The following is a 24885-nucleotide window of genomic DNA, read 5'->3' as shown; positions in this document are numbered from 1 at the left end:
TCAGTGACCTTATAGGAAATCAATGATTGCTTTTGTTCTTCAAAATGTAAAGTTGAGGAGACCTAGATGAAATCACTCTACAAAATGCGTTGAGATTGCAGGATGTGGGGAGTGTGCTGTAATTAAAATGAATTATTCTGCTTGGAGGTACAGCATATTTTAGATCTGTGTGCGTATGGTACATAAGGGAATTTCTCTATGCAGAATTATTTTCTCCCAACAGTTCTCGTGATCACAGCACTCCTGGTAAAAGGTATCACCTAACTCCCTGGCAGCAGCTCGTTCAAAGCAAGGGAAGGGAGCTTTCGTTTCCTCACAACTGTTGCTATGGGGGGCGTGGCTTCGGAGCCGAGCGTGGAGGAGTTCGGCGGCTCCCTCCCCCACCTTCTTAGACTACACTTCCCGTGATGCTCGAGGGTGGTCTCCGTGGTGACGCACTTGGTGTCCGCGGAGGGAGGAAGGGGAAGGGGACGGGGGCGGTGGCTGCACCGGGGCGGGGGGGGGGCGGTCCGTGCTCTCCCCGTTTCCCCTACTCGCGCTGTGGCAGCCGCCGCCGCCATGTTGGTTTGAGAGGGGATGACAGGAGGCGGCCGCGGCGTGTGGGACTGAAAAGTGGAGAATTAGGAGGAGCAGAAACAAAGCTCTGAGAGGAAACCCTTCCCGGGCTGAGGAGAGGGAGGACCCGGCCTCTTCCGGGGACCAGCCGAAGTCGGCGTCGCCTGGAGCTCGCGAGGCCGGGGAGGGGAGGGAAGGCGGAGACCTGGGAGGCGGTGGCGGGGGAGGCGGAGGCAGAAGAGGAGCGCTGAGGAGCCGGAGACTATGCGCCCCGACCCCCGTTGCTGCCCGGAGGCGCCCGCGGCCTGAGCCCCGAGAGGCTGTGGAGTGTCCCGACCGGCCTCAAGCACCCCAGCGCTCTCGGTCCTTCCCCCTCCGGGCTTTCGCTTTGGTTCCCAACTAGTTAAATGCCCTTGAGCGCGGGTTTCCGCGGCCCGGCTCTCCGCCCCGGCGGTGCGAGTTGAGCCGTTTCCCCGCGCCGTCCGCGCAGCGTCCGGAGAGCGGCCCCGCAGGGTCCGCGGCCGGTGTCCGGCCACCGCTCGGCCGCCACTCAAGGGTCACTCAAGGGTCACGCGTCGATGTGTAGCTACATAGTTATCTATGTACATCCACGCTGGGGCATTTTTCTCCTGCTTAATGAGGACTTGACTCGGGAGCGAGTGTGAATCATTACCGGGGCTGGGAAAGAGGAAGGCGGATTTAACCCCCTCCCACCCCGCTCCATGTCCGTGTGTCACTCGGCTCGGTCCACCTGGCGCGGTCGGTCCTGGGGGTGCTGCTGCTGCTGCTGCTGACGACGACGACAGGGGCTGCGCTGCTGTCCCAGGAGTTTCCTCCCGCTCCGGCCACACAGCTCCTGGGGATTGTTCCTTCTCGCACCAGAACCTCGGCCTGGCTGGCACTTTGGCCCCGAAATAACTTATTTTGGGGAGAGAAAGCACATCACGAACCAGTCAGAATCGTGAAGGTTTATTTCTGTAGCTTGAAGACTTCTGCTCTTTTTTGTTTGTTGTATTTTATTTTTTTTTTTTTTCGTAAACATCTGGGTATATGTCCAACGGCAAGATGTCCAGTAATGTCCCGGCGGATATGGTAAGTGACGGATAAGTTATGACACTCTGATTTAATTGTGGTTTCCAATCTTGTTTAATCGGAAAGACGGCAGGCGTGGGGCAAAGGTTTGCTGGGGACTGTCGAAAAGCCACCGTGCTGAGCGATTTGGAGAAGTTGCAGCTTCTGGTTTCCTCCTTTTAGAAAGTACTGCTTTTAATATGGGTTCTCTCATTTGGTCGTGTTTTCTAAGTCATTGAATTCAGTGGAGAAGTAGGGAAATGGAACATGGTAGCTTGAGGGGACAAAATATCTCCCTCTTTGCTAGAAGCCTCCCAACAGTAGTATATTAACGTTTCTGAAAACGTCAGTGACAGTGGGCAGAGCCGAGGACGGGTGTCCCTACGAGAGAATAGGTAGGGAAACGGGAATCTTGCTTTATGACACAGACGAGATCATCAGTGCAGTGGGGACGAACTTGATATTTTTCAAGAACAGTGATGCACATCTCTTCAAGAAAAAGTAGATTCGAATTTGCTGCCAGCCTTTTGAAATGTCGGAACACGGACGGCTACAGAAATATTAAGATATTCTGGGATTTTCACAAACGTAGGCTGATCCTGTGTTGGTACTTATGAGTATTCCAGGGCTTTTTAATGCCAAATATTTATTAATAGTAGATTCCATATTAGACAAAAAGCTACGGAAACATAGTATTGAGCCTCGATCACTGAGTGTTGAGAACTTGAAACAAAAAGTACTGTTGTTTATTGACGCTTTTTGTTTTGTGTATAAAGGTTAAGGTTGTGAGTATTGACTAACAGCAACCGTGTAACCTTACAGTGCTGGAGGATTGGTTTGTGTGAGTGTGAAATTACACTTTGCAGTTCCTAAGGACAAACATAATGCAGTTAATTAACAGGAAGAGGAATAATCCTGTTTATGAAAGAATTGAAGTTAATGTAGTTGTGCTAACATATGTTAACATTTGAGTGTTTGTGTATTCAGTGGAAAAAAATTGAACTTTGCTGATGATTAAATTTTATTTAAAAAATTAAAAAAAAATTTTTTTTTCGAGACGGAATTTCACTCTTGTTGCCCAGGCCGGAGTGCAGTGGTGCCATCTCGGCTCACTGCAACCTCTGCCTTCCGGGTTCAAGAGATTCTCCTGCCTCAGCCTCCCAAGTAGCTGGGATTACCGGCTCCCACCACCACGCCCGGCTAAAAAAACAAATTTTTTTTTTTTTTTTTTTTTTTGTATTTTTGGTAAAGGCAGGGTTTCACCATGTTGACCAGGCTGGTCTCAAACTCCTAACCTCAGATGATCCACCCATCTCGGCCTCCCAAAGTGCTGGGATTACAGACGTGAGCCACCGCGCCCAGCCTGCTGATGATTAAATTTTAAAACGCCAGATGTTTCTATAGGATCAAACCTCATACACAGATTTTGTAGCAAAAATTAAATGATTCTAAATAGTTTACTTTGACCTTGATTTAAAAGGCATTTTGCTCTTGTTTAATTTCCCATTTATTGCAAAGTGAAACACAGGGTTCTGTCTCTTAACAGAACAGTGTTCTGTTGTGTCTTCATAACAGCCTTACACTCTCCTTCCGAGTCCTAAAACTCTTGCATTGTCCTTTTAGTTTTCGCTTCTCTCCTGGTGTGCACACATGAAATAGCCTCTTGCCTGATTAGGTACGGTTGGACCAGGTTTCCTCCAGACCGCCCTTGAAGTTGCCGGGAGCAGTCTCTAGACAGAGCTGGGAAATGCTATTTCCCTTGTTTGATGAGTGATCTGTGGGTTCATTGCCTCGAGCAAAGATTTGCTCTCCCGAAAGCCTCCATTTTATATCATCAAGCACAGTGCAAGATAGGTTAACCCTAAGTACCATCTATTCTCTCTTGGAAGTTGGAATGAAATAGATGTGTGTTATTAAAACAGTGCCACTGCTTCCTTTAGGTCCAATGAAGAAAAGCTGGAATGTGCGTAGCATCAGTCATAGATTGAGATGATTTGGGGAATACTGTTTCCAAGTCAGAGAGAGGGTTTGGAGGCTGATGTTAAGATCAGAAGACTGGGAAGTGGGCGCAGGGTTTTATTAATATGTGCAATTATAAAATACAACAATTTGTCTGTTTTAGGCTGTATGTTAAGGCCTTGATGATTCTGTGGTGCTTTGAGATCCCTTGATTAAAGGTGATATGCAAGGGCAAAGCAAAATTATGTAATAATGACCTGATGATGCTATTTCAGAGTGGGTTCTAAGGTACAGCACAGGTTTGATTGTTCTGAGTATGTTTTATGTCTTGTTTTCTAGCTGTTCAACTGGTTAGAGATTAAGATTTTTTCTTTGTGAAAGTCTTATAAACGTTCATTTTCTTATTAACTTTGCATTTTTACTTAAGTGTCATCGTTTGCTGTATGCCTAGAATTCTCAACTTTTTGAAATATAGCATGACGAATATTGGTTAGAAACTGTTGATTAAATGCTTCAGAATTATTATACTCTTTATACCATTAATAATTGACAATTGATTTTACTTTACATTCATGATGGAACAAATTCACCACTCTAAATCTTGAAGAGCTCTCACCACTAGCATGGCAAAGCAAAGCTAAGGACATATCCCTTGCAGCATAACCCTTAATTGATCAGGATATGTACTGTTACAATCCACTAAACTTGCCTTTATGAATCAATACGTTTAGCTAGATGCAGTAAAATGTTAAGCTTTCTCCTAGTTGACAGTATGTGCTATTTAGAAACAAATGTTACACTCTTACTTTTTGTTGGAGGTGTCATTTCTATTGAAGTCAATCTTTTATGTGTTAATTGTGCTTGTCAGATGTATAGGAAAATCCTGTTGGGGAGATGGGATGGAGTGGTGAAGTTACAATCTCTGTCATATTTTCAGTGGAGAGAATTTATTCTGGAACTACAATAATTACTAAATCAATTGATGTTTTTGGCAAAGTCTTTTTAAGGCCATGATTATGACTCACTTTAAAAATTGATTTTTTAGCATTGGTTTTTGTTTTGCTTAAACTCACATTTAACATTTATTTTTAAACATCCAATAAATTTTTGTGTTTAGCATAAGGAGTCTCATTTTTAATAATCCAAATGTCAGTATTTTGGATGAGGGAATGGCACCCCTAGTGAATGGATTTGCTCTACCCTTTAAAACATAATTTGTAGTTGGTACTTTTACTACATTCTGTAATATATATGTTCTATAAATATTACAAGTGTATTTATTTGAAATATTGGTTTTTCTTTGCTAAGAGTAATTGAGTTTGAACTAGATTTAATAACATCCTAGTGTAGTAGCTTATTTGTGAAAAAAATCTGAAAATATCTAAATAGAATATCATAATACGTTATATTTAAATTATTTGTTTATTTTTCAGCCAAGATCATAGTTCATGATGTGGCAATATTCATCATTTATAGTTGCAGTGTGACTTATGTTAATCACTGTAGGTTTTCTGCAAGAAAATATTTACTGCCTATGTTAATAATAAGGTCTAAAACTGGGCAGCAATGGTAATTTTGTTTTGTGGATTGATAAAGTTATCAGGAAGTACATTCTTGTTTTTATAAGAGTATTGTATATAATATTTAGGCTATTTAGAGCTCTGGACTAAAATTATACTTTATAGTATCTATTACATTGAAAACTTTAAGAGAGAAATTGACATTGTGAGAATAATGGCAAAGCAATTTTGTGATTCGAAACATTTTAGTTGATAAAGCAGTTAAAGAAAAGCCCTGTATCTTTAACAACTGTTAACGTAGAAATTATAACAGAAAACAATTTGTAATAGGAGTTAAATGAGATAATGACAATTCAAGTTTTTTCCAGTATATTTTATGTGCTTAATGAATATTTTTATTGTAGTTTTTGTTATATCACTTCCATTCATGGAAGAATTATTGGAGCCCTCTTGTGGACAGGAAATTATTACTAAAATGTATTTCCTTTCAAAGTGAACTTTTATCACTTTTCCAAGTTAAAGTAAAATGACAAATGTTGAATATACTAGGAGAAAATGCCATGAAAGTAAAAGGCCCAGAAAATAGAAAATTTTTAACACTGAGAAAAGAATACTGAGATTTAATGCCGAAGGACTTTTTCCTCTTTATTTATAGCTCCTTTTTATTTTTCTTTCTTTTCCTAGATTCTTCTTTCAAGTTTAAGTTGAAGGGTTTTATAAAGCCACAGGTTAGATAAGTACTGTTTCTATATATGTGTGACTTGAATAGCTTAATAACTAATATATTAAGCATTGAATGTTTCTCTAAATTTTTACTTGAATGTATCTCATTATTTGATATTTTGAATTAGACATTTTTATTAAGAAAAAAGATGACATGGCTTCCCTCAGCTTCGAATTCCTTCTTTCTGTCCCTGAATCCTACCCCAGCTTGTCTCTGAAATGGTCTTTAGTTCATTTTAGGCCACAGTGATCTTTCCTTCCTGGAAACCGTTTTCCTTTAGTGCTTTTGACATTCCTCTTACACAGGTATCAAATTTCTATGGTTATAGTATCACATTTATTTAACCTCTGATAGTTCTTAGACATTCAGAAATTGCTGAGTGACTTTCTTGACTCAAAAAGTGTTACTGTCTTTTTTACTTATGGAAAAAGTAAATATCGTTCCATACTAATAGTCATGTTAAATGTGAAATCTGTAATGTCTGCTTTTGTTATCACTTGGAATATGAAAACTATATTTGTAGTATTAAAGCTTGAAGTTATTTTAAATTAGGGGATAAAATACTGATGGCACTAATAGTTTTCATAATATAGAACAGTAAATGTGTTTTAGGAGACTGAAACATATACTTAGTAAATGTGCTCTTTGATTTTCTAAGTTTTATTCTGGGAGGGAAAAAATGGAGTGAGACTGTAGAATTCATGGTAACCTGGAAACCTTGATAATAAGTTGTTCTGAACTAGTAAATTTTCTGAATACTTGGAGGTTGAGTTTTAAAATAGCACAGTCTAACAATTTTGGATTACCATTGTATTTGCTTAAATGAAGTATACTATGCCTAATTTAACTTATTTTTGGTGGCTTAGAGCTACAATTTGAATAATATTGGTTGCATTCAATCAGTGTTTATTGGGTACCTGTGTCTGTAATATGGTGGTAGTATTCACAGGTATAAGCTGCAACTATAATACCCTCAGCATCTAATATAGATTGTGAAGCTTTATGCCCTTTACTAGATCAGTAATTTACAAAGTAAGGTGAAGCAAGTAAATTTTGAGGTGTGAGAAGTAAATGTGAGAACTTTATTTGTTTATTTTGCGCCCCAAAAGGGAGAAAAATTGAGCTTCTGTATTCATACTGTATGAATTGGCTGTGAGGTTTTCTAGGTCCACCCATATTCAGGTGCTCATGGAGAGTGTGGTTTGCTGAGGGAAGATGTATGAATTCTGTAACATAAATGCCAACAACAGCACCATGAGTTTCTCAGAGTTTTTCCAGTTTTTCTGTTATATAGTCCTTTTAAAAATACTTTTTAAAAGAAGAATCTATGATACTTTGTATTGAGATGGAGACAGGAACAGAGGTTTGCTGTCAAAGCATTTAAAAGAGTTGTGGAACTCAAAGATGAATCACATATTTTTATTACAAAACATGAGAATTCTATATGCTGTTCTTATCCATGATGACAAGAGACTACCAAAAATAAAAATCAGCAGATATTTTTGAGAAAACAATCTCTAAGTTGTCACTTCAAGGCAAAATCGACATTTTAAACAGTGAGAAAAAGCCTGCTTTACAGAACAAAGAAAAATTATGGAGAGAACATTTTGAAAACCTGTTGAGGTATTTCCAATCTGTTGAAAATCTTCCTTACAATGAATTTTAATTGATTTTGGACAATTTACTGGAAAGCCAAACATTTTAGTTTGTAAAGATATCTTATTGCAGTCAGGAAAAAGAAAATTTTAATAACATTAATATCAGGTAGCTGACATTGAATAAAAACGTTTACATATTTGGTGATAGAATGGAAAAGTAATATGATTTAGTAAGTTAGTAAGTGACATGTTCTTCTATATAGAGCTCATCTTTGTAAGATAAGTTTTTTAGTTATGACTTACAACAGCTCTTTTTTTTTTTTTTTTTGAGACGGAGTTTCGCTCTTGTTACCCAGGCTGGAATGCAATGGCGCAATCTCGGCTCACCGCAACCTCCGCCTCCTGGGTTCAGGCAATTCTCCTGTCTCAGCCTCCTGAGTAGCTGGGATTACAGGCACGTGCCACCATGCCCAGCTAATTTTTTGTATTTTTAGTAGAGACGGGGTTTCACCATGTTGACCAGGGTGGTCTCGATTTCTTGACCTCGTGATCCACCCGCCTCGGCCTCCCAAAGTGCTGGGATTACAGGCTTGAGCCACCGCGCCCGGCACAACAGCTCTTAAAACCAAGTGTCAAAATACATTGAACTTCACAAATGGAGAAACTAAGATTCTAAAAAATAGAGATATATTTAGTAATAATGCTCTCAATATGTTAATAGTATTTTTAGTGATTGGAAGATTAAAACAAATTAATATTTAAAATAGTTGGTAGTTAAAGTAATAAAAAGTAAAACAAAAAATCTTTTAATTTCTGTTTTATACTATATGTATATTTATAAATGAATACACATATACTCTAGGTATGTGCCTCAAGTATTTTATATTTGGGATCTTCAGTGAAAAAATTTTAGAAGCCACTGCATTAGGTAAAGATTTGTGTCTTGTGCTTGATAGTTATGAGTTTTTCTGTCCCCTGCCTTGTTGAGCTGCTGTTTTTTCTATGATCAGTGTGTCTTCTTATTCCTATTTACAGTTGCTGGTTTTAATTTGGCATGGAAACCATATTTCCCCAGTTTATTAAAAATGATATATGTTTAAAGTGAACAAATGGTGTCTGAGTAGGATTTTTAGGAGTAACCCCACAACAAAGTGCATGATCTTTCATTTCATGGACTTGATTATGTCTGTTTTGGTTGCTTAGAATTCTCTTTATTCGGGAGCTAATTTTCTGGTTGCTAGCTATGTTTTGCAGAGATGTAGATTCTTGATAGTAAAGAACTGGTTAGGTGATAAAAAATAAAATTATGTATGTAACTTTACTTTGAGCTCATAGAGGAGAGAGAACTAATATTTGTTGTGTACTTGCTAATACCAGGCAGATGCTTGGCATTTTACATTATGGCATTTAATTTAATCCTTACAGTGACCCTGGGTAAATATAGTTGGTATATAGATAAAGAAACTCTTAATGCCCACCAGGTGAAGACCACCAGGAATGTATCTGTAGTGAAACAAGTCAGGTTGACTGGTTTGCAGCTAGGAAGAGCACATGCTAGAGGAATCCTGCCAAGTGTCAGTTAAAGGGAATAAGAGGGCCAGGTCTGTAATCCCAGCATTTTGGGAGGCTAAGGTCAGCAGAACAGTTGAGGTTAGGAGTTCAACAGCCGCCTGACTAACATGGTGAAACCCCCATCTCTATTGAAAATACAAAATTTAGCTGGGTGTGGTGGCAGGCGCCTGTAATCGCAGCTACTCTGGAGGCTGAGGCAGGAGAATTGCCTGGACCCGTGATGTGGAGGTCGCAGTGAGCAGAGACTGCAGTGAGCTGAGATAGTACCACTGCACTCCAGCCTGGGTGACAGTGAGACTCTTTCTCAAAAGAGAGAATGGGAGGAGTTTTCAGTAGGGTTTGTTTGGGCTGTGCTGGAAGAGGGGGTACTCCTGGATTGAATGCTATCATACATCAAGTGGAGGTGAGTTAGTAATTGGGTCTCTCAGCAGTCTTTGTTTAGGAGACAGGATAAATGAAGGGGACTTGGGAAGTCATTGGTGAAAAAGCACTAATCACAGAAAGGGAGATTGTTAGTCATTTTGGAGCTGTAGTGTGGTTGTGGGAAAAACTTTGTTACCTATTGGTCTTCTTTGTATCTTTCAGATATCACAGTCTGGTTATCAAACAAGCTCATTTTTACTGTCTTACAGCCTAGGTTCAGAGAGGGTAAGGAACTTGTTTGAAGTCACATAGCGAGGAAGAAGTTGAGCTAGAATAGGAATTTGGGTCTGGTGGCAATAGTGATAAACATTTACACCCCTCCCCACAACCATAACTGACCTAACGTCGCTGAATCCCTCAGGCACATTATCCTAAGAAGAATGCCTTAGATTCCTTCCGATACCCTGATACCTTGCTCCAGGGAGTCCCTGCTAATTGGTCTGAGCTAGCTTGGTAGAAATAAAACCTATTTTATGTATCTTTGCAATATACTATGTAACTTTTGGATTGGAATTATTTTAATTAAAGTTGGTTGTCTTACTAATTGGTCAAATTAAAGGGAGTTCCCTTTAAACTTGTTGGAATTTTGAGTCTTCTTGTGTATATATTTGTTACACAGTGGATTTTTCTTGCAAAATACCACTTTGAATGCTTTGTATATGTAGCAAATAGATTGACTTGTAAAGGATTTAGTGCTTTCAGGGCATTTTGTTTTTGTCTCTATACTTTTAACTGTAGATATATATAGAAAGAGAAAGGCAGAGAGAGGGAGAGATTCTCTATTGATGTATATGTAAATGTATATATATATATATATAGAGAGAGAGAGAGAGAGAGAGATTGATTCTCTATTGATTGGTCAAATCTAGTAGCATTTTTGGTCTCACTAAATATATATTTGGGCAATTTTCTGATTAGATTTTGAGAAGAAAATGTTCTTTCTGCTGAAGAAAATTGTTGAAGTTTGACAGTAACACTTTTGTTTATGTACTTAAGATGGCAATTTATTGTGTCTAGACAAAATGTTCTTATGATATATGTTTTTCTTTACTTTCATATAAAACTAGTGTTTTTCTTTGGCTTAGAAATAGTCTTGCTTTTGTATCCTGCTGTTTTCATTTAGTCATGTTAAATCAAGTTTAACCTTAAGTTGCCTCCTTACGTATTTTAAGTTCAGCCTATATTATGAACATCTATCTATACAAATAAATATAGAACCATATTATAATTTTGAACTGATTCTGTATACTTTATATACAAAGATGTATATAAATTATTTAGCTAATTCCATCTTCATGAGTATTTAGAAACTATTATAAACAATGACATAATGGATATTCTTATATTCTTAAACATATCTCTGTGCCTTGTCTGATTATTCCCTTGGGACAAAACTTGTAGTAATATAGTTGCTCTCTTAAAAAATATGTGTTAATTTTGGTATGAGTGTGAAAGAGAAGGATATCTATTTCCTAATTTTAAAAAGCATCTTTGAATTTCTGGATAAACCTAACTTTTTCATTACACATTATTCAAATGTTATATGCTAGATAATACTTTATTTAGAATTTTTTTGTTGTTCACAAAAGAATTGGCTAGCAATTTTAATTTCTTGTAAAGTCTTTGACAGATTTACGTGTCAAGATTATGCTGACCTCATAAAATGAGCTGGGAAATGTTTTTTAATTCTCTGGAAGAGTTTGTGAAAATTGATTTTATTTCATCCATAAATGTTTGAAAGAATTCACTGGTGAAGCCATCTGGAGTTTTCTTGTAAAGATTATTGATTCTGTTTCTTCAGTACATAAAAAACTATTTACATTTTCTATTTCTTTGTCAATTTTGACAAGTTTTGCTTTTTAAGGGATTTGTCCATTTTGTCTGAATTTTCCAGTTCAGTTAAAGGGTTTTTTGTGTATTCTTTTATAATTGTTTTGATATTTGTAGCATCTGTGATCTCTCCTTTTTAAAACCTGCTTATTGGCAATTTGTGTCTCTTTGTACTCAATCTTTTCAGAGTCCATTTTCAGATTTAATGTTGTTTTAAACTTGTTACTGATTTCTGCCTTTACCTTTATTTCTTCTATTTAAAAAATGTTAATTTTCTGTTCTTTTTTAAGTTTTTTGAGATGGGTCCTTAAGTCATTAATTGTCAGCTTATCTATTTATTTTTTTAAATCTTAATCTTTTTAAGAGGTGGGGGGATTCTCACTGTGTTGCGCAAGCTGGTTTCTGAACTCCTGGGCTCAACTGCTCCTTCCTCCTCAGCCTCCCAAGTAGCTGGGAGTACAGATGTGCAGACCACGGCGCCTGGCTCCTTTGTGTTTTTTTGTTTGTTTGTTTTGTTTTTTAATATTTTTTGCAATTAAAAAATATATATGAAATTCCCCTCTAAATGTAACTCAGATGGATCTTACAAGTTTGATGTATATTACTTTTATTATCATTCAATGAAGCGTATTTAAAAATTTCCCTTGTGGTCTAAGCATTTGGGGATTTTGTAGCTCTATTTTTGTTACTGATATCTAGTTTGGTATCTGTTGTGATTTGGAACTATTATTTCACTTGTGGGTAATTTGTTGACACTTGCTTTATGGTCAGTTTTAGAAAATTGAGGACAGTGTGCCATATATAGCAATTAAGTCAAGTTTATTAATCATGTTCAATCTATTACTACTCACTGTTTTTGTCTTTTTAAAATCACACGATTGAGAAATTTGTGTTAAAATTGCCAAATGTGAAGATTTGTCTGTATGTTTTTAGTTCTTTCAAATTGTGCCTCACGTTTGGAGGCTAAATTATTAGCTACAAATAAATTTATGATTGTTGTATCTTCCTGTAGTATTGATCTTTTTATCATCTTGATGTCTAGTAACATTTTTTGCTTAAAAGTTTTTTTTGGGGGATGTTAATGTAGCATTCTTCTTGTTTTCCTTTTCATTCATTTTCTTTACACATCTCTTTGTCCTTATGCATAAGATGAATCTCTTTAAGCATCATATAGTTGGGTTTTTGTTTTTTTTACTAAGTTTGATAATCTCTGTTTTACCTCTACTGTAATTACTGTACCACATTATTTGGGTTTAAATTTACCATTTTGCAATTGGTATTTTTACTTCCATCATCACTTCTTTATAACTTTCCCTTCCATTTCTTGTTTTCTTTTGGATGAATCAAATAGTTTTCCATATCCCTTTCTCTTAGCTTCTCTATTATAAATTATTTTACTATCTTTACTGATTAGCTTAGAGATTACAATGTACATCTTTAACTTTTTTGTCAATCATAAATTTTTGCCTCAGGGTAATGGGAATGGCCTTTTAGTTTAATTCCATTTACCCCTCTTCCAGTCTTTGCTTTGTTTTCAACCCCAAAGATGTCATTATTATTATTATTGTTAATAGTAACGGTGGTAATAAGAGTAATATTGTTGTTAAAATAGTGCTTACTTTGTCCTTACGTTTACCCTTCTGGCGGTCTTCATTTCTTTCTTTCTGATAGTATGTGCATCTGGGTTATATTCCTTTTATCCAAGGAACTTTTAGTGCAGGTCTTCTGGTAATGAATTCTCTGTTTTTGTTTGCTTGAAAATGTATTCATTTTACCTTCACTTTTAAAGAGTCCCTACTTTATGCACCTTCAAGATGTTGTTTTATCATCTGGCTGCCACTGTTTATGTCAACTCAAGCTTTTGGATTTATTGTTATTCCTTTGAAGTTAATGTGTTTTCCTTTGGCTGTTTTAAAGATTGTATCTTGTCTTTAGTTTTCACTAATTTTACTATTGATGTGCTCTTGTATAGCTTCTTTTTTTCTTTTGTAATCTGCATAAAGTTTGTAGAGTATCTTGAGGTATTGAGTCAATCTTTGGCTTACTATCTTTTGTCAGTTGGGAATTAGCTAAAATTCTTTTTTTTTTTTTCTTTTGAGACAGAGTCTTGCTGGAGTGCAGTGGCGCGATTTCAGTTCCCTGCAACCTCCACCTCCTGGGTTCAAGTGATTCTAGTGCCTCAGCCTCTCTAGTAGCTGGGATTACAGGCGGGTATCACCATGCCTGGCTAATTTTTTAATTTTTAGTAGAGATGAGGTTTTGTCATGTTGGCCAGGCTGGTCTCAAACCCCTGGCCTCAAGTAATCCACCTGCCTCAGCCTCCCAAAGTGCTGGGATTACAGGATGAGCCACCACACCTGGTGCAGGAATTAGCTAATTTTCTTTAAGTATTATTTCTGTTCAACTGTCTTCTTTCCTTATGGGACTACAGTTACCTGTGGGTCATGTCACTGTTTCCATTCTTTTTTCCCCTTCTTCTAAGCCTGGAGATTTTCTAGTAAGCTATGTTTATGTTCACTTACATCTTCACTGTCCAGTATCCAGTTATTTCTAATTATTGAGTTTTTAATTTTAGTTTTTGTATTTTTCATCCTATAACTTACGTAGAATCAAGTTCTGAGGATGTTTTGATCTGTTTTCTTGAGTATATTAATTATTGTTGCAAAATTCCTGTCTGATGACCATCATATCTAGATTGCCTGTGAGCCTTTTTCTGTTGTTTTGTTTTTGATCATTTGATCCTTTTTCCTTGGGTGCCTGGCAATGTTTTATTAACACTGTGATGAAAAATTATAGAGGATCTGAATTATGGTCATCTTTCTCCAGATAGGATTTAATATCCTCTGGTGAGTCGTTAGAAAAACATTGAACTTTGATTTGTACGTGACTGATACGACATGAGCTTGAATTCAGAGCAGTCAGGAATTTCTCATAGCCTCACTACTGGTGTATAGCCCTTAGCTAAGATCTCAGTTGAAAGTTTGGCGTATTTATCAAGATACCTCTTCCTTAGCAAGTCCTGAATTTCAAGTATCATGAGGCTGATGAAAGCTATTTTTAAACCTCTTTTCAACATCTTTTTGCTGGGATTTCTTGAATTTCAATCCATGCTGTTTATGATTCAGCACGTAACTAGAGAGGAAAAGTTGAACAGAATATTGGGTTCCTTTCTTTGAGGTTCCTTTTTATTTTCCTGAGATCCTCAATTCCTGGCTCCCTGGTGGTATGACATTCACTTTTTATCTTCCCAGCCCAATGAGACTCATATAAGTTCTGGGATGCTGCTTTCTGCTTTGCCTATTACTCTGTGCTGATTAGCAAATACCTTAGGGGGAATTGAAGTGACATCTTCAAACTGTTTTCCTTCTCTAAGGGATCTTGGCTCCTCAAGTCCTGGCTCTTGGTTCTTCTCCCTCAGCCTTCAAATAGCTGGGAATTTAGGGACATTTTGTATCACTTTTATAGTTGTTTTCAGTGTGAAATTTGCTCTGGTATTGCTATTCTCTCATAGGTAGCCTAATTGGCTTTTCTTTTTGTACCCTGGTTTTATTTTATTTATTTATTTTTGCTGTTTTGTACTGTAGAGTCAGTAGTCCTCTCTCTCTTCTCTCCTTCTAGTTGCTAAGAACTAATCCTCCTACTCTCCTTTACATTCTTTGTAGTACCTTTTCCAAAAGTACCTTGAATGTTTTCCACTGAAGAATAAATTCCATAGAACAGAATTACAGATCCTTACCATGGGACTTCAGTGTTCTCCTGCATGATCTAGCTCCTGCCTAACATGATTATCTTATCTCATTTGATTTCTTATGCTTTAATTATACTGGCTCCTCCCAGTTCCTCAAACATGCTGCAAGCCCTATCCCACAGATAGGCTGAGTCTTTGCCTAGGATATTCATCAAAATACTTTTTTTTTTTTTTTTTTTTTGAGACTGAGTCTCATTCTGTTGCCAGGCTGGAGTGCAGTGGTGTGTGATCTTGCCTCACTGCAATCTCTGCCTCTGGGTTCAAGAGATTCTCCTACCTCAGCATCCCGAGTAGCTGGGACTACAGGCATGTGCCACCACGCCCTGCCGATTTTTGTATTTTTAGTAGAGACGGAGTTCCACCATGTTGGCTAGGATGGTCTTGATCTCTTGACCTTGTGATCCACCCACCTTGGCCTCCCAAAGTGTTGGGATTACAGGCAATGAGCCACTGCACCCGGCCTGGATATTCATCAGTGTACTTCTATACCCGCTCTGCATCACTGAGTCGTCTTAGGATACTCATACTACTTCTCTACCCTCTGCACATCTGCATGGGTAGTTTTTCTTTCTTCAGAGAAACTTTTCCTGTCATCTAAAGTTGAGAGCCCTTACTCCCTTGGTTTCTGTTGTAAGACCGTATTGATTTTTTCTGGAGCATGTATCACACTTTGTAATTTAGTTGTTTGTCCACCTTGTAGGCCATAGATTCCAGGAGGGTGGATATATATTTTTTATTTGCTGCCGTAACCAGTACTTACGATGGTGCCTCTTGTATAGTAGAGTTTTATTAAATGTTTTTGAATTAAAGGAGTAAAATGATTGCTTACAGACACTGTGCCAAGCTTATTACTTGAAACAAATTTAATCCATCAAAAAACTTTCAAAACAATCCTGTCAGGTAAGTAGGTGCTACTGTTAACTGCATTTCACTGATAGAGAAAGTGAAGCTTAGTAATGTTTGATTGTTTTCCTGAAGCCAGCTAGCTAGGTAGCCTTTTTTATGTTCTTGGATTTTTTACTTTTCTAACTCTTTGACCTTTCTTCACTTTGTCATATTCTCTTTACTATATTTTAAAGCCAATGGTTATGGTTATACTAATACTGTGATATTTCAACCTCAGCTTCTTGCCTTTGCTTAACATTTAATTTTTAACATTTTAAGTTAGCTTGTAATTTAATAATTTAAATGTCAGTTTTAACATTTGTGTAAGTCAAAATGTCAGAAAATAAATTCGAAATTTGAATTGAAGTTTTGAGAAAACATTAACCGAAGTTTGGTGTCTTTAATAAGCCTTAAGTACTTTAAGTGGTGGATTTGCTATGTGGCTATCAAGTGTTGTGAGGGATTTTTCCAGCTGTAAAATCTTTCTCATTACTTTGTGACTGCGAGTGACTTTTCCAGCTGTAAAACCTTTCTCATTACTTTGTGACTGTAAATAGAAAGACTGTAATAATAATTATATATATTTGAATATGTTACATCATACTTAAAGAAAACATTTTTGAACCTTTTATATTTAAAGGACTATTTAGTTATCCATATTTTTCATTTTAGCGTCCAAAAAGATCAACAGAATTTTCCTGTTAAGTATCAGTTTTATGCTTACTTGCTAGTCTACATGTAATCATTCTGTTCTTTTTATTTCTTTTTTTTTTTTTTTCCAAGACAGAGCCTTTCTCTGTCGCTCAGGCTGGAGTGCAGTGGTTCAGTCTCGGCTCACTGCAGCCTCCTTCTCCTGGGTTCAAGTGATTCTCCTGCCTCAGCCTCCTGAGTACTGGGATTACAGGTATGCGCCACCATGCCTGGCTGATTTTTGTATTCTTTTTTTTTATTTTATTTTTTTGGCTGAGACGGAGTTTCGCTCTTGTTACCCAGGCTGGAGTGCAATGGCGCGATCTCGGCTCACTGCAACCTCCGCCTCCTGGGTTCAGGCAATTCTCCTGTCTCAGCCTCCTGAGTAGCTGGGATTACAGGCACGCGCCACCATGCCCAGCTAATTTTTTGTAGTTTTTAGTAGAGACGGGGTTTCACCATGTTGACCAGGATGGTCTCGATCTCTTGACCTCGTGATCCACCCGCCTCGGCCTCCCAAAGTGCTGGGATTACAGGCGTGAGCCACCGCGCCCAGCCGATTTTTGTATTCTTAATAGAGACGGGGTTGCACCATGTTGGCCGTGATGGTCTCGAACTCTTGACCTTGTGATCTGCCTGCCTTGGCCTCCCAAATAACTCCTGGGATTAACAGGCGCGAGCAACTGCGTTATTTATTCAGACAGTCAATAAGTATTTGTTTAGTACCTCCTATGTGGCAGATGCTCTTTTAGGTGCTGGTGTATAGTGGTCAATGAAGCAAACAAATTCTTCTCCCAATAGAGTTTACATTACGTTTAAATAGTAAAGATACAGATATTGAACAAAATAAGTGAAGTATATTGTATATTAGATGGTGATAAGTATTACAGAGAAAAATAAAGCAGAAAAGGAGGTTGGGAAGTGCTAAGAGTACATCTGTGTTGTTCAGTTTTAAATAGTGGGATGGGGAAGGGCTCACAAAGATGTTGACATTTATGCAAGCGTTTAAAGGAGGTGGGGGAACAAGCCATGCAGCTATCTTGGGGAATTGTATTTTAGGCAGAGGGAATGTTGCCTCATTGGAGTCTTTGTTCTTTTTAAATCTCTCAGTGTGTCTTCTGCCATTTCCTCCAATTTTTATGTTTCTTGTGATATTTGTTTTCTGTCCTGTATGATCTCAGTGGTCTCATTATTTTCCTCACTAATTTGGGCAGCAAACATTTTTGGGTGCCAGTGCCCTAGATAGATCCTGTCAATAGTCAGAGCCAATCATTTTTCTCTAATGTGTTTGAAATTATTTCTTCTTTTATCTCCACTACTTTTTAACCAGATCTCATCCAGACGTCTTTTTACTTTAGTTATCTGCTACTATCCGCCTTCCACCCTTCTCCCAGATTTGTCTTTGGAAAATACAGATCTGAGTTGTCTGACTATAGTACCTACTAATGGCTGGTTGTCACTCACATGCTAATCCAGGCCAACCTCCTTACCATGACAGTATTAAGGTTCTTGTCTTGGCAGTTGGGTCGCATTCCAGCCTCATCTCCTGCGATTGGCCCCTTGTATGTACCCTGTGTTTGAGTTGTAATGAACCTCTGTTTGTCCATAATCTTTCCTTTAACTCCTATGCTTCTCTCATCCTTGCAGAACCTTTCCTTTCTGCTTAAAGTGGACCTTGACTTCTTTTTATCTTGTTGAATTTGTACCTGAGACTTGTCCTCTACTGCAGTGCTAATTCCTTGGTAATGGTTTATAACTTCGTCAGGCAGCTAGACACTGTAAGTATAGAACATGCTGGGAACTCCAAATTAAAAATGACAGTTGGCACAAAGCTGACTTCCGGGAGGGACCAAGGAAAAGTAGCCAGAGTGGCAGGCTAGCTTTTTCCTTCAGGGCTTGCCAGCAGTGTAAAACATAGACTCCAGAGGAACAGTGCTATCTTAAATCCCATGCAGGTGTCAGTGTCTCTGGTACTGATGGCCCAGGGATTTCTAGGTAGTAGTGAGTCTCAGCATTATTTGTCATGTAATCATACTGTTAGATGAACAAGGCCAAGTCTGCATAGAAGATAGATTATAGAAGTTAGGTAAAAGGATTGGAATCCTAGCTAATTCGATGAAATTCAGAGCTGGGCCACAGAATTAGTTGCTCCTTCATAAATTTCATTACCTGTGCTTTAGCAATTGTAAGTATTTTCATGTGTTTCTCCCACTAAACAGACTATGTACTCTTTGAGGGCAGAGAGAGGCCTTATCTATCTAAATCCCTGTGTCGAGCACGGTGCCTACGAAATAAGGAAAACTCAATGAATGTTGAGTTAGCACTGCAGCTGTCTGATATAACTTTGCACAGTGATGGAAATGTTCTTTATTGTGTTGTCTAATAAGGTAGCCATTTAGTGGCTACATGTGGCTGTTGAGTACTTTCATCATGCTGGTGGGACTGAAGAACTGAATTTTTACTTCTATTTAATCTAAATGAAAATATCTGTATCTAGTGGCTACTGTTAATGGACAGTACAATGGTATGGTTTATATAATTCTTTCAGTGGACTAAAAAGATCTTTGACTTTTTTTGTTTTTTGTTTTGGGCTTGTATTCCAAGTAGTACCAGATTGCTAAGCTTTTTGTTTTACTTTTTGTGATTTTCAGGGTTTTTTTTGTCTCTTCATGTCAATATTCTTTTTATTTTCTTTCTATCATTATGTAAGCTGTCATCAGCCTTTCTTTTAACTTTACTGATTTTAGTCAACTATGATATAGAAAGACATATAATCAAGCTCATAGAATTACCTTTTTAAAAAGAGCTAGTAGTATAGGAATCTGGGAGTCATTTTGATCTCTTCTCAGCTGAAATTTGTGAAAGAAGGGAAGGTTAAAAAATAGAAATTTGTGTGACCATTCAGTTGAAGAAAAAATATCAATATGAGATTAGATGAGTCACCAAGGGAGGGAGGGAGGATACCCTGAAGCCACAACGCCTCATTTTGGGAACAAGGGAATTAAAAAAGTGAGAAAAAGAACAGAGTTACAGGAAAAAAGAAAAAAGCTGGATTATCACGTAAGGCATCTAGGGAGAAACCCAAGGAGGAAGAGTGGTCAGCAACAGTAGATACAACAGGGAGGTGAGGAATATGGACTAAAGTCCATTTTGTATAATTTGGCGAAAGCTATATGGGTCTTAATATATTATCAGGTATTTCAGTGTGGTCAAGACTGTTTTTTAATGTAATTGTTGTAGGTTTCTTCCATATTGATATGCTAGGCATAGAAGGATTTAGTATGTCCTTTTTTGTGGAAGTAATTTTTCCATTCTTGTGCCTGTATCTATATTTTCCCAACACTTTCTAATTGTCAAAATATTTTGCTTTACTACTGCATATAATCAGGATAGGCATTAATAGTACTTGCTTTTTGCTCTGAAATTATTCCTTTATAATCCTACACAGGTGAATTTTTCTATTACAGAATATGTAGTAGGGTTGTTGGTTCAGTAGCAATCATCTAGTTCATGCTTTGATGCAGGGTTTACTAAGAGATGTTGTTTCTTGTCAAATTCTTTGTACCCAGAGAAAGACAGTTTTACTAAAAAATTGGGACATCAGATTCCTGGCTGGCATAGGAAGAAAGCAAATGGCTTTTTCATTCCCCAAACTACTGTCTACCTTATTCCTTTGGGACTTAGAACAGGCAGCCAAGAAAAATCAAAAGCTGAGAATACATTTTCCCTAAATATCTCTCTTCTGGGTTCATTGATGAGTTGTATGTACTGCAGACTGCAGATGTAAGCTTGCTATTATATTTCTGCTTTTCGTATTATCCCAACACATGAGTAATTTTTGAAAGAAATGCTTACATATCTCATTTCTCAATTAGAACCACTAGATGGACAGCTAAAGTCTCCCTCACATAGTTCAAGTGGCTCTCTGGCTGGGTGTGATGGCTCACGCCAGCACTTTGGGAGGCTGAGGCGGGCGGATCACAAGGTCAGGAGTTTGAGACCAGCCTGGCCACCATAGTGAAACCCTGTCTCTACTAAAAATACAAAAATGAGCTGGGCATGGTGGTATGTGCCTGTAGTCTCAGCTACTCAGGAGGCTGAGGCAGGAGAATCGCTTAAACCTGGGAGACGGAGGTTGTGGTGAGCTGAGTTCATGCCCCTGCACTCCAGCCTGGGTAACAGAGCAAGACTCTGTCTCAAAAAAAAAAAAAGTTCAAGTGGCCATCCTAGGATGGACAAAAGGGCCGACTCAGAAACTGTAAAACCCTTTTATTATTTCCCAGGTGACTTGAATAACTTATATAACTTATAATTACCTGAAAAACTCACCAAAAATAATCACAAGTACGAAAGGGAGGTTTTCCAGAATAGGCACATCAGATTATTACAAAGATAGGAACAATGGTGTACCCACTTACAGTCTATTTGATACATAGTATATATGTGGTCACATTAGATGATTAGTTTATGCTAGAAGAATAACTTTCCCAATTGATCATTCTTGTCTTAACATTTTAAGAAAATAATTTAATTAAAAATAATGAGTAATTTCTTATAAATGTATAATTGATAGAAGTATTTTAATAAAATAAAAATAATACTAAAAAAATTAACTTTTGTGGGAAGTAAAAAAGTTCCTCTTTAAAGTTTCCTTTCTTGTTAAAGAATAAATCATAAGTGTGCTAATAATTCTTTAAGTCTTATTCTATGTAGCTGTTAAACATGCTATACTTGTTTAACAGCTCGTAATACATTCTGTATCCGTGTACTTTAACCAAAATATCTGTGCTGGACATGCTCACAGGCATGTCCTAGCTCTCCATTGCTTTCATCTGTTTAGCAAAGTTTTAACTTATTAGCCAATCGGGTTTTCGTTTAGATTGTAAGGTCTGGCTCCAGCCGACAAAAATCAAACAGAGCAGTAAGGACAACCCCAAATGCGTAAGATATAAATTTGTCTGCTTTTCCTTTGTTCATTTCATTCTCGTAGCAGAATGGTTGGTGAGAGTACCCTTCCTGCGGTCCAGGAAGTAAAAATCACATTGCTAAAAAATTCTTTGTCTCAGTGCTAATTTTTCTTTGAGCACCAAGCATCTGTTTCCAACAACTTTTCAGAAAGAAAGCTAATTATCATTATGCAGTGTCTGCTAGGTTAATGTAGTTGCCACTCAGCCATAGATAAAATGAACTTATCCTTCATAGTAAAATTAATGACATATATCCTCTCTGTGATTTCTCAATGTACTTAACCAGTGGTTCCTAAAGAGAAGTATTTATGTGGCTTGTCCCATTTTGCCCTTTCTTGGCCATACTCTCTTTATCTGTCTGAACTTAAAAATCCAAATTTACTGTTTTGTTTATTGTTCTTTCATTCTAATTTTAACTAATTAGAAAAACAAGATTATTGTCAAACTTCTAAAAATAGAAAGCATTTTCAGGAAAATAATGCCATTTATAAAATTCTGCTTCTCACATACGAATACTATTAAATGTGTTTTCTCTCCACACTCCAGATTTATTCTGTGTGATGTGATGTGTATGTATGCATGTGTGTGTGTGTGTGTGTGTACAGTTGATAATTCATTTTGAAATGTTCTAATTTGGGGAGGTCTTAAAGATCAAATTTAATTACGTGCCCTTTTATGTGCCCTTTTCTGTAGGCAATTTAGAGTCACTCAAAAGAAAACCTTTAGTTCTTTGAGTTTTTCCGAAGGATAGAACAGGTTTCTTTTTGACACCTCATAGCTGTACCGTTTTTCCTTTTTAAAACGCAGCCTTTGGCTAGGTGTGGTGGTTTGGGCCTGTAATCCCAGCTACCACTTGAACCAGGAGTTTGAGACTGCAGCGAGCTGTGATTGCACCACTGCACTCCAGCCCAGGTGATTCTGTAGATTAATATGGTTGTGCCAGTAACTAGAAACACTTTTCTTATTTTAATTCAGTAATTTCACTAAGATTAAAGCAAATTAAAACTCACCTAAACCAGACTATTTCAGTAGAATCAAAAGGAGCAAAGGCTTTGGTTTATATTTGAAATTTGTGGGATGCTTATTTTAAAATCTTTGGAATCTCACAGAAGGACTCTTGTTTTTAACTGCTCTCTCCCCCAGTCAGTACTTTATCCTATTGCTAGGTTTGTAAATACATATGTGGTGTCTATATATATCTCTGTAGTACACAAGACTTTTGAAAAGAATCTTTAGATTTTAATTATATTTTATTTACTCCCCCTTTCAGCTGCTAAAATTAAATAAAGTAAAAACAAATCTCTAAATGTGTGGTTTACAAAGTTTATACATACATTAACTTTTCAGAAATCACATTTGTATAAAGTACATTAATTGAGTTCAGTGTCTGCTAATTTATAAGATATTTTCCCGGCCAGGTATGGTGGCTGAGCCTGTAATCCCAGTTCTTTGGGAGGCTGAGGCGCGCGTATCACAAGGTCAGGAGTTCGTGACCAGCCTGACCAACATGGTGAAACCCCATCTCTACTAAAAAAGTATAAAAATTGGCCAGGTGTCATGGCACATGCCTATAATCCTAGCTACTCAGGAGGCTGAGGCAGGAGAATCGCTTGAACCCTTGAACCCGGGAGGCAGAGGTTGCGTTGAGCCAAGATCTCGCCATTGCACTCCAGCCCTGGCAACGAGCGAAACTCTGTTTCAAAAAAAAACAACAAAACAAAGATACTTTCCCTGTCATGTATATTCAACCAAGGCAACATATTCCAGTGGTGGTATTGTTAATTATGTCAGAATTAAGAACATCAACACTTTATCAAAAGTCCTGAATGAGAGCAAGTTTCTAGATCTTCTAATTTAGGTAATTTAACAAAGAGCTTTAGGACTAGTTGCAATCACCTGGCAATTACTCATAAAATTGTTCTTAATTTCATCTACGTTCCTTGAGAGCCAATGTGTGTTGATGATTCTATTTTGGGGATCTGTGTACAGTCAGATAATTCATATTTTGTATTTCTGTATGAGATCAATAGAACAAGGCAAAAGTAAACTTACAGAAAATTAGTAAAAAAAATATCGTATGGTCTTGTACTAGAGAATATAAAGCAAATAAAAGATTTTTATTGGCTAAAATCTAAACTTTGCTACCTGTGGAATACATACGTTATGAATAAATGATACACATACAAAGTATTAGAAAGCTCAACCAAAGCAGTTAGCATGTTCTTTTGGAAATGACAGTGTCTTTATGTTCCAGTGACATTTAGTATCTGGAAAGCAATAGTAGCCCGATCTTACTTTACTTTAGAGGTTTTAAAGTTAGATCTACCAATGAATGGCTGCAAAAGGTATTATATCTGGCTTCCTGAGCAATTTGATTAGTTACCCAAGAATTGTGAGTACTATGACATGACGCAGTGCAGCTGTAAAAATTAAACACAAATTTAAGTTTAGTCCTGTTTATGTATACACAGCTTTGTTATATTACAAGGAAGGTGTTTTCTTTGTGATGAGTTCAGTGTAAAAAAGGCATATATAACCTATAAATAGTAGGTCAAACAAGTATAAATGTATTGAAATACTGCTCAGATTTCATTGTCTTTTTTTAAACAAAATTCTTTTGGTACTTAAGTCAGTAACCTTTCTTCTTGTTTGTGTTTTTTGTTAATAATGAAATAGCAGTTGCTAGCATGTATTGAATGCCCATGTAGGCGCTATTCTATGTTTCACACGTTAACTCAGCAAAATTTCCCTACAATGCTATTAGGTAGGTATTCCTATTATCCACATTTTACAGATAAGGAAGCTGAAACATGGAGATTTTAAAGCAGTTTTCTGGTAACTGGTGGAGCCAGGATTCAAACCCTGGCTTTCCATTTTCAGAGCCTGTTATGTGACAACTTAGTATTCCCAGATACCTGGGAAAGATATACTGTGCTATTAAATACTATATATACTAGAAATAAGGCAGTTCATTTTATATATGCACCTGGTAAGATTATAGAACAAAAAGACAACAGTCATTTAACAATAGCAAGTAAACTGAAGGGTTGACTTTAGTAACTTTAGCATGTAGTTACGTTTACTGCTTTTATCATGGCCAGAACCTAGTATGTTTATTTGAGCAATGTCTATAGTTAATTCATTAGAATGAAAGGATAGAAATAAAGTGGATGATAAGGGGGAAAAAAGCTTGATATAACAGTTTTAAATGTTTAATACTATTTCAAATCTAGGAACCATGAGTGAAAAATAAACTCCAGGATCGCAAGGAATCTGAGAAGTATCCAAAACTCAGAATTTATTCTGTGTTGCTATAAAAAGAATGAGGACTTCTCAGTGGGAT

General features: G+C 37.3%; 1 protein-coding gene across 1 annotated transcript in view; it reads left to right on the top strand.

Annotated features, from left to right (window-relative positions):
- Positions 1-445: 445 nt before the first annotated feature.
- The window catches only part of UBL3 (ubiquitin like 3), an 84203-nt gene continuing 59763 nt past the window's right edge, over positions 446-24885 (top strand). The window contains exon 1 of the mRNA XM_032294400.1: positions 446-1647. Coding sequence (XP_032150291.1) covers positions 1606-1647 — 42 coding nt within the window. The 5' untranslated portion in view covers positions 446-1605. The remainder of the gene's footprint in view (positions 1648-24885) is intronic.

The sequence above is a fragment of the Sapajus apella genome, unplaced genomic scaffold (genome assembly GCF_009761245.1).
Source record: "Sapajus apella isolate SASKATOON/1434 unplaced genomic scaffold, GSC_monkey_1.0 scaffold32, whole genome shotgun sequence".
Classification (NCBI taxonomy): Eukaryota; Metazoa; Chordata; class Mammalia; order Primates; family Cebidae; genus Sapajus; species Sapajus apella.
This window is presented reverse-complemented; position numbering and strand designations above follow the sequence as displayed.